Source organism: Pocillopora verrucosa, chromosome 8 (genome assembly GCF_036669915.1).
Source record: "Pocillopora verrucosa isolate sample1 chromosome 8, ASM3666991v2, whole genome shotgun sequence".
Taxonomy (NCBI): Eukaryota; Metazoa; Cnidaria; class Anthozoa; order Scleractinia; family Pocilloporidae; genus Pocillopora; species Pocillopora verrucosa.
This window is the reverse complement of record NC_089319.1, coordinates 23,070,288-23,085,294: the sequence shown is the minus strand read 5'-3', so window position 1 is coordinate 23,085,294 and position 15,007 is coordinate 23,070,288. Positions and strand designations below refer to the sequence as shown.

Genomic DNA, 15,007 nt, shown 5'->3' with positions numbered 1-15,007 from the left:
AGCTATTGGTTAACGCTAGAGACCGAATAAATTTTATTCACTCTAAGACATTAAAAAAATTTTAAGCATTTTCAGTGTTTCCTTTTTTGTGGTTAGAAGTTAAATTCGTCACAAGGAAGAGGGTTTTTCGTGTCTTCGCTCTTTTTGAAAGCTCGATTTTCCTTTAATTTTTCTTTCAGGATTTTAAAAACTGTGTGCGAAATTTCTTACCCAACAGATCTTATCCTGGCAACTATTTGACGTACTCTGTGACGTCACTGACCAAAACTTGGGTATCAGTCTCTGATTGGTCACACAGAGACATCAGTTACGTCATAGTAGCAAACATGGCGCGCGCTTCCCTGTACTAACAATCTTAACACCATGCATTGAGCGCATTGAGGATGTAGTGAATTTTGGTTGTTGCCGCAGATTTTGTACGGATCTGAAGGAAATCTGCTGCTTTTCGATCTACGATTGAGGGGATGCAACTGGAAACTGAAAGTTCTGAAGATTTCTCGGGTCTTTTGCGGTAGCGTATCAAATTTGGCTTTATCGCACTTTCCTGGCCTCGTCGAAATCTTCGTTGTTCGTGGATTATTTACTGTGTTGTCGTGCTGCTCAGTTCATCAGGGGCCTATGAAAAATTTTTTGATCTTAAACTGAACAGCAGAAGAAATCGTTTTCGTTCACTTTTCAAGGCAAGCTCGGTGCTTGGTACTCGAACAACAAGAATATTTTCGAACAAAACAATCGATTTCAATTTTGTTGCTTCTCGGAGCTGAAATCTCTCCGCGTATTGAAACCATTTCTGGCCGCGAATTCCTCTGAAGAAGTAAATGATAGTCTTGAGGGAAGGATTGTTAACGAGGAAAGTGTTTTAGCATTATTGAGGAATAACAAGAGAACTGAACTCGCAATGGAAGCAAACTATCAAGTATTTATGAAGATTGCTTAAATATTACATATGATAAACTGGTAGACCATTTGTGAAGTTTTACGATTCAAAGGAAGTGAACACTAGTACTCAACGTTTACAAACACAAAGAACTGAAAGCATTGGTGGCAACATCTCATCGAGAAAATATTTTGAAGATAAAAATTTCTTTGAAGTCTTAGAGATCGTTGTTGATTCAGTTGCGAGAGCAACCTTCATCGTTTCTCGTTTTATCACAGTTTGTAGACGATCGAAGACCTATCGTGGCAATATTATCGTATTGTATTGGACTCGAAAAAGACGGTTTCACTTCGCTGGAAGTCCTGTACACTTGCATTGCAACTCAGCCAAATCGTCATGGAATTCTTCTCGTCAAACCCGCTGATTTGGACTACAAATATGGTGTTCTGTTGCTGGATGCGCGCGCTATCAGAAGGAAATCACTGACAGAACCCAGCCGATTTTATTAGGGTAACACTAATATCGCCAGAAAAATTTAACTTACAGTTGCTTGGATAGTTACTTTTCAAAGGATTGTTTTCTGAGCAAGGAATCAAGAAGCTAATAGCACATGGGACACATTGAAGGCCGAAAGAGTCATTCATTACGAGAAAAGCAGTCGTGGTGAAATCCTCGTGAATTGATTTACTTTCGGATGATCAAGACACATTTCTTGTGGTTTAATGGCTTCTAGGACGAGGCCGTCGCAAAGAAACGATCGAAACCTATTTTAATGTATATTGAGTGCAGAATGGCTCAAGCCGAATTGATAACCCATTCTTCGAGTGCATTTAGTTCTTTCAATAGGCCCAATGGAGCAATTTACTCGGGCCTTTGTACAAGTAAAATCCATGTTGATTCAGCCACAAACGTACTGAGAAGTCTTACACGAAACCTCGTGAATACGTACAAACGATGTGGCTTGAAAGTCCCAGAAACTAACGGAAAAAAATCGCGACAGAATTCCAAAACCGCTGGGAACAGTAACAGCGAAGGGGATTATAAAGTGGTTCTTCATGAAGAGCTCAGCTCCGCAACGTCGCGGTACGAGGTTCTCGAATTTCTCGGTCGTGGGACATTCGGACAAGTGGTGAAATGTTGGAAAAAAGGAACGAACGAGCTTTACGCCATAAAAATATTAAAAGATCATCCCTCCTATGCGCGTCAGGGACAAATCGAGATCGGCATTTTAGCGAAACTGAGCGCTGAAAACTCAGAGGCTTTTAATTTTGTTCGTGCGATCGAATGCTTTCAGCACAAGAATCACACATGCTTGGTATTCGAGATGTTGCAACAAAATCTTTACGATTACCTCAAGCAATCGAAGTTTAATCCTTTGCCTTTGAGACACATTCGACCGATAGTTCAGCAAGTGCTCGTGGCTTTGTCAAAGTTAAAATCCCTTGGACTTATTCACGCCGATCTTAAACCCGAAAATATTATGTTGGTTGATCCCGAAAAACAGCCTTTTCGAGTGAAAGTGATTGACTTTGGCTCAGCTACCCAAGTATCCAAAGCAGTTTGCTCATCGTATTTGCAAAGTAGATACTACAGGTAAGTTGTAAACTGATTGGACTTTTTTATTTTACTTACGCGAGAAAGCAGAACTGAGAATTATTTTACTTTTCAGAGATTGCAAAATATTTCACCCTTGAATAACATCAAGAAACTAATTGCTTTTTCGTGCATGTAGTTTTTGCAGATTACCGTGAATACTTTCATTACGCGGTTTCTTTTGATTTAAATTTTTGTAATAAACAAAAGTTTAGACGTGATGTTTTTCTTGTTGATCAGTATTAGACCTTGCATGCATATGAGTCAGATCATATTTGTAGTGACCATAGCAGCTAAAGAAATTCCTACTAAAAAGCACAGAACGAAATTTCAATATTATTCTAAATATTACTAGTTTTTTTTAAGGGGGGAGGTGGGTTCCTTCAGTTTCCTGTAACAAAGGCAAAAATTAAGCAATGGTTTTAAGTTTTTAAATCTGTAAAAATGAACTGTGAGGTGCATTTCCCTAGAGATAAGGGAATATTTGAAGGAAGGTAAGTGAAATTTTTTTTTATAAATTTTGCCAAAACAGGTGAAAGTATCACACACATTGTTCACACAAAGATGACACATTTGGTCATTTACCACACTTTGCACCAAAGATAATAACAATAATTTAGAAGCTTCTTATAGGCATAAATTATCTAGAAATTCAAACAATGCCTGCAACATCATTTGAATAGGAAAAAGAGACATTAAAAATGTTGTTCTTGAACTTGGGAAAATATTGGTGTTCTCTTACAAGAGAGTCACCCCAAGGATTGAAGCTGGCTACAGATTGCCTAGAGGGTTGAAAGCTTAAGGGCTGTTTAAAAAATTTAAGTTAAGACATCGTATTGCTTACAGGAAAAAATATTTTATTTTAATCAAGGAGGTAAAGATTCTGACCTTTTCCTCTGTAAAATTCTGTTTTGGACTGCTGGCCTCTGAAAAAATCAATTTTTGTTATTTCTTTGAGATTCATTGGGTTGGGGCATTGTGTAGTAAGTTGGACACTTAATATCAATATTTTTAAATGCATTAGCCAAGATAGGAAAAAAAGTTTAACCCAGACTTGAATTAGTATCGTCTAAACATAGACAAGTTGAGAATAGGTGTGGGAAAGATAGCTGTAGATTTTTATCTTGATGTGTTTGTCCATGCAGATTTATCAATGCTTTTATTTTTTGTTAAAAGCAAATTCTCTCTAGGGAAGAGACCATAATTGTGATGGTGTTTGAAACTCATAAAGGGATACCTTAGCAAATGAAGCTGTTTCACAGTTTTATTGTTGAACCAATCAAGACCAAGGTGTAATACATTAGAAATGGAGTGGGCAATCCAATCAGATGTATATTTGCAACATATTAGTCATGCATAATTTTGACCAAGGTGTTTCTTTCTGCTTACCTACTTTTATGATGTGAGAGAAATCATTTAGTTGACAAAGGTGTATTGAATATTCAAGCTTGTGAGAAAGGCTTCTTGGATAGTCATTATTCAGTACACTACCGAAGCTGTTAGTAAGAGTCTAATTTTATAATTGGCAGATGTAGATCATGAAATTCTGATTTTCAAACAATGTGGAGTAAAATTTAAACTAAGAGGCTCACAGAGAGATTGAGCTCAACTTTTTTTCAGCTGCTAAAACAGGAGTTTCTTAGCTTCAACACTGCAGATGCTCTCTCTTAGTGTTCTTGGCCAAGTTTTGTGCTATACATGCAAGAGAAATTGATCTGTTTGTTGCCTTTTTTCTTATTCCAAGAAAACATGTTTTTTGTGATCTGTGGTTTGCCATGTTTTTCCACCATCAATCATCCCTTGGTCACCCATTCCCCCATACTTGAACCAAAAAACAACAAAGAAACACATTTAGCTACGGATGCAAAGGAATTTTTCACACTTGACATTTTTACCTCTTTAGGTTACAGAATAGCACGATATTATATCTCTCATGACTTTTAAATGTAACTGATGTTTGTAAGATCTAACCATGGGCTTATTTACTTACAAAGCACAATCTAATTTCTGATAATGTTCAGATTTAAATCTGTCAGCTTCAAAACTATCTGACACCTGGTACAAATCAAGTGGTAGCTTTACAAACAAATCTTTAAGGGTGATCAATGCAGCTGGTGTATGTTTCTAAAATTATTTGTGATGTACATTGTTGCCTTTTATTCAAGCCAACCACTTTTCATGTACAAATGTTGTTGTTGTTTTTTTTTTTATTTCTCAAATGTGTTGACGACCAGAAATTTTTTGGAGATGGTTTGATAAATTTCAAGATTAAATTGGTTTTAAAATATAGTGTAAGACAGAGTTGTTGAATGTTTTCTGATTAGTCTGGCAATGACAGATAAAAGGCGATGTTTGGTACCAGGGATTACAAATGAGAGAGCTTTTTACAGATCTACGTGATATAAATGTGATCACATCTGTATATTAACCCTTACAATTTATCCTTACAATATCAAGACAATATCAAGCTGACAAGTGATGCGAATAAAGAAAAATATCAATCAGAGGATTAGTAGTTGATCTAACATCAAATTCTCCAAAGTAGCATCATACAAATTGCACAGCAGACATTAAGGAGAATTACTACTGAGATCTTGAGAGTGAAAAGGTCAAACAAGAAGTGAGGATTGATGTAATCCATTCTTTCATCAGAGCACCAGAGGTCATTCTTGGTTTGCCATTTGGGGAAGCCATCGATACCTGGTCACTGGGATGTGTAATAGCTGAGTTGTTTCTTGGTTGGCCACTGTATCCAGGCTCTTCAGAGTATGATCAGGTAAGTTACCATCAGATATAAAATATTAGGGGGGGTGGGGGGTGGGGTGGGGAAGGACTTAAACAATGTTATGGGAATTCAGGCTGATAAGAAACTTTTTCTTCCTTAGGAATTGTTGCTTCAAGTTAGTAAATAACCGGGAATATTTTATACAGCAATGCTATCTATCCTAAATGGTAGCAGCAGGAGTAAACTAGCCACTTCTGATTGTGATGTTTCCCTTTCCTGCAGACACTGCACAACAGTTTCTCATGCTTTACTTAATTATGATTTTGTTTAACTTTCCAGATCCGCTACATTTCACAGACCCAAGGTTTACCAAGTGATCATCTCTTAACAAATGGCTCCAAAAGTTTAAAGTTTTTCAAGAAAGCTGTGAACACAACAACAGGATTGTTAGAATGGAAGATGAAGGTGAGATGTTTATTAGTGATACAACTGATTTAGCACAGTTGTTCCCAGTGAATTTGTAATTTCTAGGGTAATAATAAATCCTGTCACCAGCTCTTGTTTCTGTGTTTACAGTTGCAAGGGGACAAAATGCAAAGAGCACAAATATTTCTGTTCAGGAGTTAATTTAACAAAAATTAAAAATCTACCTTTAACTATTGCTGTTTTAATTTTTTTTAAATTAATTCCATTATTTGTGATTTTTTTTTGTTTTTAGTTATTTTTTTCCCTCCAGCTTTTACCTTTTCCATGAACATTTTTTGTTATTACTTGCCATTTCTTTAATTTTCGAAGTTTCAGTGGTCTTTGCTTTTTTTGTACTTCCCTTTTCTTTCTTTGTGTGATCTTTGTGTAATATTAACAATCCTGTCCATGGTTCCCTGTTAATGGCAATAAGATTCTTTTGCATAATTTCAGTGAGAGGCATCGACCAGCAAAATTTGCCTTCTTGGTGAAGCAAAATCGCTGCCTATTTCCTCTGAAATTAGCAACCTTAGGATAAAGATCGAACTTGCATAAGCTGCCTACTTTGCAGTTTTTGTTTTAAATCTTATTGGAACTTCTGCAATTAGTACATTGGTGAATTTTAACAGTAATTGTTCTTAACAGACTGCTGGTGAACATGAAAGGGAAACCAAAATCAAGTCACAAGAAGCTAGGAAATACATTTTCAATTGTTTGGATGAAATAGCACAAGTCAACTTAGCCAGCAGTCTGGTGGGGAATGAACGTGTCGCTGAAAAGATTGACAGGTACTGAAGACTGTTCAGTTAATTCAAGACTGCTGAATTAATTTCTAATGTACATAGTCTTTTGATGTATGTAGTATGATCATTACAATTCAAAACCTTTAACTTAAGTAAAAAACCTAGGAGATTTTTTATCCCTTTTTGAAAAATTACTTTAACATTCCAAAATTCTATGCTGGAATTTTCATGACTCTTGCTGGAAAATGCTTCACTTGCAAAAAATTTTGAACAATTTATAGCTTCATTATGGTTATCAATCAGGTACTTTGAGAACTGCATTTAAAAAATGGAAATGGAAGATAAAATCTTAATTTAATTTACATATAATTGCACAGCATTCCAAGGCCTTGTAGTTCATGGTAATTCTTAACGACTGTTATTTTTTTAATCAAAGCCGTTCATTGTTTCTTTTTTGAAGGTATGAATTTACAGATTTGCTGAAGAGAACTCTGATTATTGATCCAGACAAGAGGATTACTCCAGATGAAGCTCTCAGACATCCATTCATTACACTGGCTGGCTTGGTTGACTTTGCTCACTGCAATACGTAAGTAGAAATATGAATAGTGCATTGTTTGATCAATAAAAGCAGTCTCCTGCTCTGTTTCTGAGATACAGAGAGATCATCATTTAAAATTGGGGGCTTACACTGGTGAGTCTTAGTGGCTACTTACCACTGAAGTCAGTATTTTTTTTCTGATAATGGTAACTGTTTTGTGACTTCAGGTTTAACATGGCTGTGAAGAGCATGCAAGTTTGCAGATTTAACAGAGGAATTGCTGAACAAACTTCATCGCTGCCATCAAGTTCTTTGTTTGGTATTCCACGAGCTTCTACAAGTTCATATGTCCATCTTCCAGTGGTGCGAAGTGAAAGCATGTTAAACCAAGAACACATCAGTGGACTTCCACAGCCCACAGTAGATCAGTTTGCACCACAGGCTGGAGTACCTGTGGCTCCTCTTCAAGCTGTGGTAAGATTGACCAAATTTTGTTTGTAATTTGTGACTGTTTAAACTACACATGTTTTTGTTTCCAGAGCCTGTGATCTATGTCTTCATTAATGACTTTACTCTCAGTATATGTATATATTAAATTATATATATATATATATATATATATATATATATATAAGTTAGAGAATTAAAGAGGAAACATCGATTCTCTGAGAATCGATGCGTCCTCTTTAATTCTCTAACTTATGTATACTTAGCTCTGCTAATTCATTCATTTATATATATATATATATATATATTAATGCAAAGTGTGCTTAGTACTTTACTGCTTTGTCTAGCAGCATTTTAGAAAGATGTAACTAGCAAAACTATCACTTCAAATTTGTCAAAACAGCTAAAAATCCCTTTCTTTTAATTGTTTACTTCAGCAGCCAAACCTTCAGACAACTGCATCAGACTTCATTGGGTCTCACTACATTCCCCAGCATGCTGTCCTCTGTCAGCCAGACAACTCGTCACCTCAGAAACATCTGTTTCCTTCTCAAGCAGCTCCACAGCAGGTACGGTATTTACTCATCCACAGTTTGCAAAGTTTACAGGCCAGACTTGTCCAAATTCTTTCCAATGTTTGAATTTGGTCACAAGTGTTACAGTCTTAGTTCTTACTGTTTTTATCTGATCTTTTTCTAGCCCAGACCAGTTGTTGTATCAATGGCCATTCCTCAAGCAACTCTCACGTTGCCAGCCTCGTCTGGACTTTATGCTAAAGTGAGTTTTACTTAAATTGTACCCAACACATAAAGCAAAACCTTCAGTATAACAAAATTTAACCCTTTCATTCCCAAGAGTGTCATAGACATAATTTCTCATTGCAATATCAATACAATATTAAGCAGCCAACTGATAAGAATGATGAAAAATATTAACGGGGGGGATTATCCTTTGATCCAACACCAAATTCGTAGAACAAACTTTACAAGAATGGTATGGGAGACAGTGAGGAAAATTTTCATTGAGTTATTGCGAGTGAAATTGCTCACTGACCATGTGATCAGATCGTCTGGATGAGAAAAGTCCTAACAGAATGTAGTCGATCAGATTGACGGGAATTTTTGTCTGTTATGCGTTGGAAGTCTGGTTCATGAAAACTGATTCATCATTTTTTCCGTGATTTCACATAAAAATTCGATTGACATACAACTCTTAACTTGCCTCTGATAATGACTTCCTCCCTAGCTGTGGAAATATAACTGTTCTTTTCAGAAGTACTCTCACCTGGACGATCATACTACACGTTCAACTGTTATTCTTGGTAGCAAACCAATTATTTTACATTGGACTATACGTGTATGTGGACAAAATATGTGATTTCTTTCAAAAAGAGTACACATTGTGTACTTTTGAGTCACACAACTAACTTATATTTTTCAACATCACTTTCAGAGTGTTCCTCTTCAAACGTGGACTCATAAGCGGTTTGGCTCCGATCCCGCATTACAGGTAAAGTCAGTTGGAGATATGACAAGCATTTAGCCACATTAAAAATCTCGTTGTCGATCCCCATATGTTTCTTGAACGACCTGATAGTGGGAAGAATATACTACTGATCAGCTTCCCAAGAAGGACATATCTATCTTTCCGGCGGGATTACTCTTGGTATTGTTCGTTTGTTGCTAGCAAGCTTACTCATGGACTTCTTGACAGTTTGCTTTTTGTTTCAAAATCAGTAAAAAAGAAAAAAGGAAAGGCGGCAGTTTTGCAACAGAGTTACAAAAATCCTGTATGGAAGAAACTCTTTTAGTGGAAATGACTTAACCTTGCGCAGGACCAGTCTGTAACTCATTTTTCTTCCTTCTTAGCTCCTACCCCATTGGAGTGGTGCTGTAGGTTTGTCAACTGTTCAGCCAATAATTCCTGAGAACCTGCAAGGAATGGACAACCCAAGGTATGATGAAAATTTTTTAAAAGGATATAAGCTCGAATCCTATTTGGTGCTCTTGAACCGCTCTTTTTCAAAATGCCAGTGAATGACTGACATTACATCACCTTCTACTTTCCGGGCAATAATGAAAAAGTAACTGGGCTCCTTTTTGTCCGAATCCAATCACTTAGAATTTTAAAGAAAAGCACTTAAATCACGAATTGCTTTCGAGTCTCATTTGAGATTTCTTCTAGCATATCTGAAAGTGGTAAGTAATTTTACTCATTGGTGTTATATTTTAGTCGACCAATGAACCCACCTCCTGTTGGTGCATGGCGGGGCTCTGATGACAATGGTTATATATCAGCTGAACCCAGCCCTGGCATCTATCACTTGGTGAGTACTGCATAGTTTGACATCTGTTGAAATGCAACAAACAATAAGGATAATTTTTTTCCCTTCAATTTGAAGAGATCTGTCAAGAAATGCAGCTTCTTATACGTTTCCATCTTTTCTTGATGCAGAACAGTCTTTCTGAGATTAAAAAAAAGGTTTAAAAAATGAAAAATTCCGGCGATTCATATAAGGGCATGAACTTCAACCCTAACGATTCACTAGATCAATGTCAATATTGGAGCAACCATACACCTACCCCTCCCCCTAGCCCAACAATGGTCAACTGACAACAAGTTTAGGTTAATTTTGGGTAAGGGGAGGGGAGGGGTTGGTGTGTAGTTGCTCAGATAATGACGTTGATGCGATTCACTCAGATGTAACATGGACATCACTACTAACAGTTCGCTTGAATCAGTTCCATTTTCGTGTGGGTTTGTTGTCTCTTTGTTTTTCAATGAGTTTTTTCACATGGTCTTTTTTCGGAACGAGAGCCCAGTTTTTCATCTTGATATGTTTGGCTTTCATCTTAAATTAGAAAGCAGAAGGTTGGGGGATATGAAGACGGAGTGAGGTGCATTTCGTCCTTACCCACTCCTCCCCCCCCTCCCTTTTCCGCTTGAACCCTAACAACTACTTGGTGAATGTTTGCAAACCTCTGAAGATGACTCGCTTTCCAGAAAGGACAACTACACTGCAAGCTAAACAGTTATTTGATTATACTGTAAGTAAATGCCAATTTTTGTTTCAACAGGATGGTGATGCATTTGAACGTCCTCGTGAGGTTAGTATAAATTGCGAAATAGGTGTTTGATCATGAGGAAATAACTGAGCAACATGATACTGACTGACGACAGATGAGTGAAGTAACTATTAAACCTGTGGATGATTAATAAAACAATGATTTTCCCAAGAAAACTAGAGTTGAAGCTATTGTACAAAGCATAGCTTCAAAAATGATTGCTGGCTTCCAATGAATTTGAACCTGTTCCTCCCAGATACTAATTGGTTGCGGCAACCAACTGAGCTACCAAGCGAACTGTTGAGAGCCTGACCCCAACCCTCCTTAATGGAATTGAAAAGCTGATACATTTGTAATAAATCATTACACCTCAGGTGGTGTCAAGTTTCGTAATTTACCCTCAGTGGTAAACTTCATCCAAGCATTTGATTTAATCGAGGTTTATCGGTCATTATCTATTTATCACCTTACAGGAAGCTACATTCAGTAAACAATAAGTAAGTCCTAAAATATTGAATTGCTCATAAGAAAATGTCTGCAAAGGTAGTTGACCAGCAGCTGTTTCCCCCATTAGACATTCTGTATTCATTCTAAACTAATTCTGTTCCGTTTGTGTTTTCCTTTTGTAGCCTCGTCATGTAATCAGTCACGAGTGGTCGCGACCTGCGGGTTCTGTTTTGTTTTCTGTAATGCCCGTGATGCAGCAACCAGTCGCGCCGCCACCGGTTTGGAGTGGACCTCACATTCCAGCAGGCTTGTTACCATGGCAGCTGTCATCAAATACGTTTCAAAATGGCCCGAACGCCCACGTACCAATAGGACTGTCCAGCGCGCATGTTCCACTAAGACGTACGGTGTCCTCTCCGGGAAGGCGAAGGGTCAGTGAAAGGACATTTCTGTTCGGGGAGTTCAACCAAGTGTCGAGCCCTCTGGGATTTGTTCGCCAGGAAAGCGAGCCCTCTGGTACAGTAGCTAAGCAGACCTCCTCTCCCATTGAAATCCCAGACTCTCCCTCATCTCCGAGCGTAATTACAGTTTCAAGTTCGAGCGATGAAATGGAACCGAATTCCCTGGATACCAACAAGACTGACATTAACTCGCAAGAGATAGAGGATGATGTCGACGATGATGACGTCGAAGACGAGGACCCCGAGCGGTGTGACGTCACGGAGCACGATGATCACTGTGACGGATTCGGTGATGACGAAGAAGAAGATGACGACGATTGCATTGTGACGTCATCGTTTTCCCTAGGAAGTGCAAGTCCCGGATTGAACGAGTCCATGGATCACGCCCATAGTAATACTGCGTATGCTAGCGGTGTTGCTAATGAGGAAATGGTGTCCTCTACCACCGCGTATGAAAACATTCGAGACATTGAGCATCAAAATGAGCATTTAAGAAACTTCAATGATCATCGCAACGGAAAAGACAGTGCAATGATATACTGCTCTGATACTGAAAGTGCGGACGAGAAAGGAGAAATTACGGAAGCTTCGGGCAATTATGGCTTGATAGCCAACATTGGAAACTCCTTAGATGGACGGTTGCATCATGGGGGATTTCCATCCTTCCTCGGTGGTGATTCAATGCGGGGTGCATCATCATCGCATCTCTTTGAGCCTGGGGCACCTCATCGTAGTCCAACCAAAGTGACTCGTCCCAGCTCCCTTGGCGTCATTCCTCATTACGGTCAACACGTTGGACCTTCTTACATCTCGCCAACACGACCCTACCCCCCTTCACAAACTCTACTCCTCCCGGGAAGTGAACCTCGCTGCTGTGCCAACGATTCTTTCCAGGACACGAATTCATTAGTAATCCTACCACCTTCGCATGCGCAATTTGTGTCACAACCGCTGTACACAGGTGTTGCAAGAATCTCTACTGCTGGCCCAGTTTCAGGTCACGTACCATACTCTTATGTTACTTCGGCGGGTGGTGCTGGACCATCGTTTGTGAACGCAGGCCTCCAGCAAAGGCAAGTTCTTTCACGGGGAAGCTGTCCAGCACCAGTACAGCCTAGCCTTGCTATAACAGGCGTAGGCTACCAAGCACCACCCTCTTTTGTCAATCAAAGGTACCAAACGCCAGTGGTAGGTGCTGTGAAGACTTTTAATGTTGTGCCTAGCGGTGCTTACAACGCTTACGGCAGATATGTTTTAAATTCGAGCCCGACAAAACAACGGGTGTTTTATCCTTGATTCCACACAATCGATGTTTTTGATCAGACCATAAAATTGTAAAGATTACAGAAAAATACACATCGAAGATAAAAAGAAAAAGAAAATAATTTTGTAACCGTAGCCAAAGAGCAGTGAAATTTCATTTTTCTGTTCAGGTGTTAGGAGTAGTGTGGAATATGGGGGACAAAGCAGTACTATATGAATGCAAAAAAATCTCAGCAGCGAGTTTGATTTTTAACTTATTGATGTATGCTATCGAAGGTTATAAATAAGTGTTTTATTTTAAAACCAAGTGTGCTTATTAATTTATGATGTTAAGAGGGGTGACGTTTTTGTCGTAGAATAGTTATAAAATAACTACGGCTACTAGATTCTGAGCTTTTCAATGTATATTAGTATTTTAAATCATGCGATATTAAGCAGGTAAGATATTTATATTACGCGCAAGAGGGTATGTACTTTTAAATCGATATTTCCGCCAAATGAGTGTAACTGAAATAACACGGTTAAAATTATTGAATTAATGATGGTAAGCATGGTGAACAACCTAATATTGTGGCTGAATAGAAAACGTGGAACCTTGAATTATGATTAGAGCTCAGACAATTTGAAATACTTTTATTGCTTTTTCAAGATGAGTGATGATTTTGACATATTCAGAATTGGGTGGTCAATTAGCAGCACCATATTCCATGCAGTGGTTTTTAAAGAGAGTCAAACCCAAACTTGGAATATACCTTAAAATATGTTAACTGATTTGATTGCTTACCTTTTAATTCTCCCAAAATGCGACTGCCCTTGGCAAATTCTTTATTTCATCAATGTTCCCAGTGGAGTAAATTTGCCGATACTGTGAGGTGCGATTTGACGTTTCAGTCATTCAAAAATGGGCGATCGAAGCCCAGAAGAAGTGTTGCCTTAGCGAAGTTTGAGTGTCAACTTGATCTGAGAGAAGGAGAAAGTTTAATTTTTCAATTTCAAGCTTTGATTCGTATAGTGTTTCCAATTGGTATTGTTCAAAGATACATTCTTTGACTTTTCTAGTGTTGAGAAGTGATGGCACAGTTTGAGAATAACATCTTAATTATGCGAATCAAATTATAAATATAACATAATTTTGAGTTGTTAGAGCAGTGTTGGAGCAAGTACTTTGTTCTTCATAAGAATTGCATGTAATTTCAAGAATATTGTTTGTCTTGTTTTTATTGAGGTAACTCAGTTGATAAATGTACTCACGTTTTCCGATGTGTGGGGTGTAATTATCAAAAAGCCATTACAATTCGCGTTGGTTGGTAGTATTGCTAGAGTCAGAATATTATAGTATTAGTACCATCAAAACAATTAGTTCACTGTTTCCCATTGCCTTAAACAGAACAGCTTCTCGTCAGTAGATATTTTTTCAAAGAAATTCCTTCATATTTTAAGACAGTAATTATTATAAACGATACAAAAAGCATCGTATATTCGATCCTTGTCAAAGCTCAGCGTTTTTTGCAGAAATTTAACCTTATACAAACAATCTTGCCACGAGTTTTTATGAAGTAATGTTTCTAACTTTGGGAAGTTGACTCTAATGGGATGGGTATTGATATTAAAAGATTATCTTAATGTTATTTATAAGCAATACCTTGATTATCTACGCAGATTCAACCTGAAGGCTCGGTCACAAGGGACCTTTGATTTAGTCTTTTCAATCAGATATTGCCTTTTATAAATTTTTTCTTCCTTTAGGAAGTCTTATCCGTGACAGAGCTCTTGAAGTGACAATTTGTGTGTAGCAAGTGTAAAAAGTATATTTTATTCAATACTGGTGATAAATCACGAGGAGTCTTGGTACGACTGTTTTATTAATGGTGTTCTTTGTAAATACAGAGCATTGATTGATTTGGAGGCCGTTGATGAAGGCTGAAAATGTTCAATAAACTTATTTTTTATTGGTGGGAAACTTGTGTAGCGTACTTTGTTTTCTTTTCATTTTTGCTTTTCCTTCCCTTTGATTATCTTTCAGTTTCTTTGTGGTACTGCAAACCGACGTGCTAATGAAGCATAAACATTGCATAATATATAGAGTTAGCCAAGCTTGTGAATGTCTTTGCAAAATGGGAGCTCCTTGGTAATTTACCTTAGGTCAATTCTCTCGCCATTCATCTCAGCCTAGCAGCGAGCAAGAAAGAGAAGGAAAGCTGGCAATCAATAAGTTCTATGAGAGGTAATGGATGAATTCGAGATAAGAATTCAATTTACTGTTAGACTTCTTCCCATCCCAGTTACGTTGTAGGCTGAAGTACCCACAGCAGGTCCCCAGTCCTTTGCTCGGACTTACTTGACGGCGCAAGAACTGATTCTTTCAACAACAAAAAAATTA

General features: G+C 37.8%; 1 protein-coding gene across 2 annotated transcripts; it reads left to right on the top strand.

Moving 5' to 3' along the window:
- The first annotated feature begins 321 nt into the window (after positions 1-321).
- LOC131792514 (homeodomain-interacting protein kinase 2) lies at positions 322-14,587 on the top strand. Of its 2 annotated transcripts, none has more exons than XM_059109903.2 (13): positions 322-2,470; positions 5,123-5,246; positions 5,535-5,660; positions 6,306-6,448; positions 6,864-6,992; positions 7,172-7,418; positions 7,832-7,960; positions 8,091-8,168; positions 8,844-8,900; positions 9,260-9,345; positions 9,624-9,717; positions 10,469-10,498; positions 11,086-14,587. In XM_059109903.2, exons 1-13 carry the CDS (start codon positions 1,650-1,652, stop codon positions 12,658-12,660), a joined length of 3,639 nt encoding a protein of 1,212 aa, XP_058965886.2. In that variant the 5' UTR covers positions 322-1,649; the 3' UTR covers positions 12,661-14,587. The 2 variants fall into 2 exon arrangements, with proteins under 2 accessions (XP_058965886.2, XP_058965885.2); XM_059109902.2 differs by having other exon boundaries at positions 7,829-7,960.
- Positions 14,588-15,007: the final 420 nt, after the last annotated feature.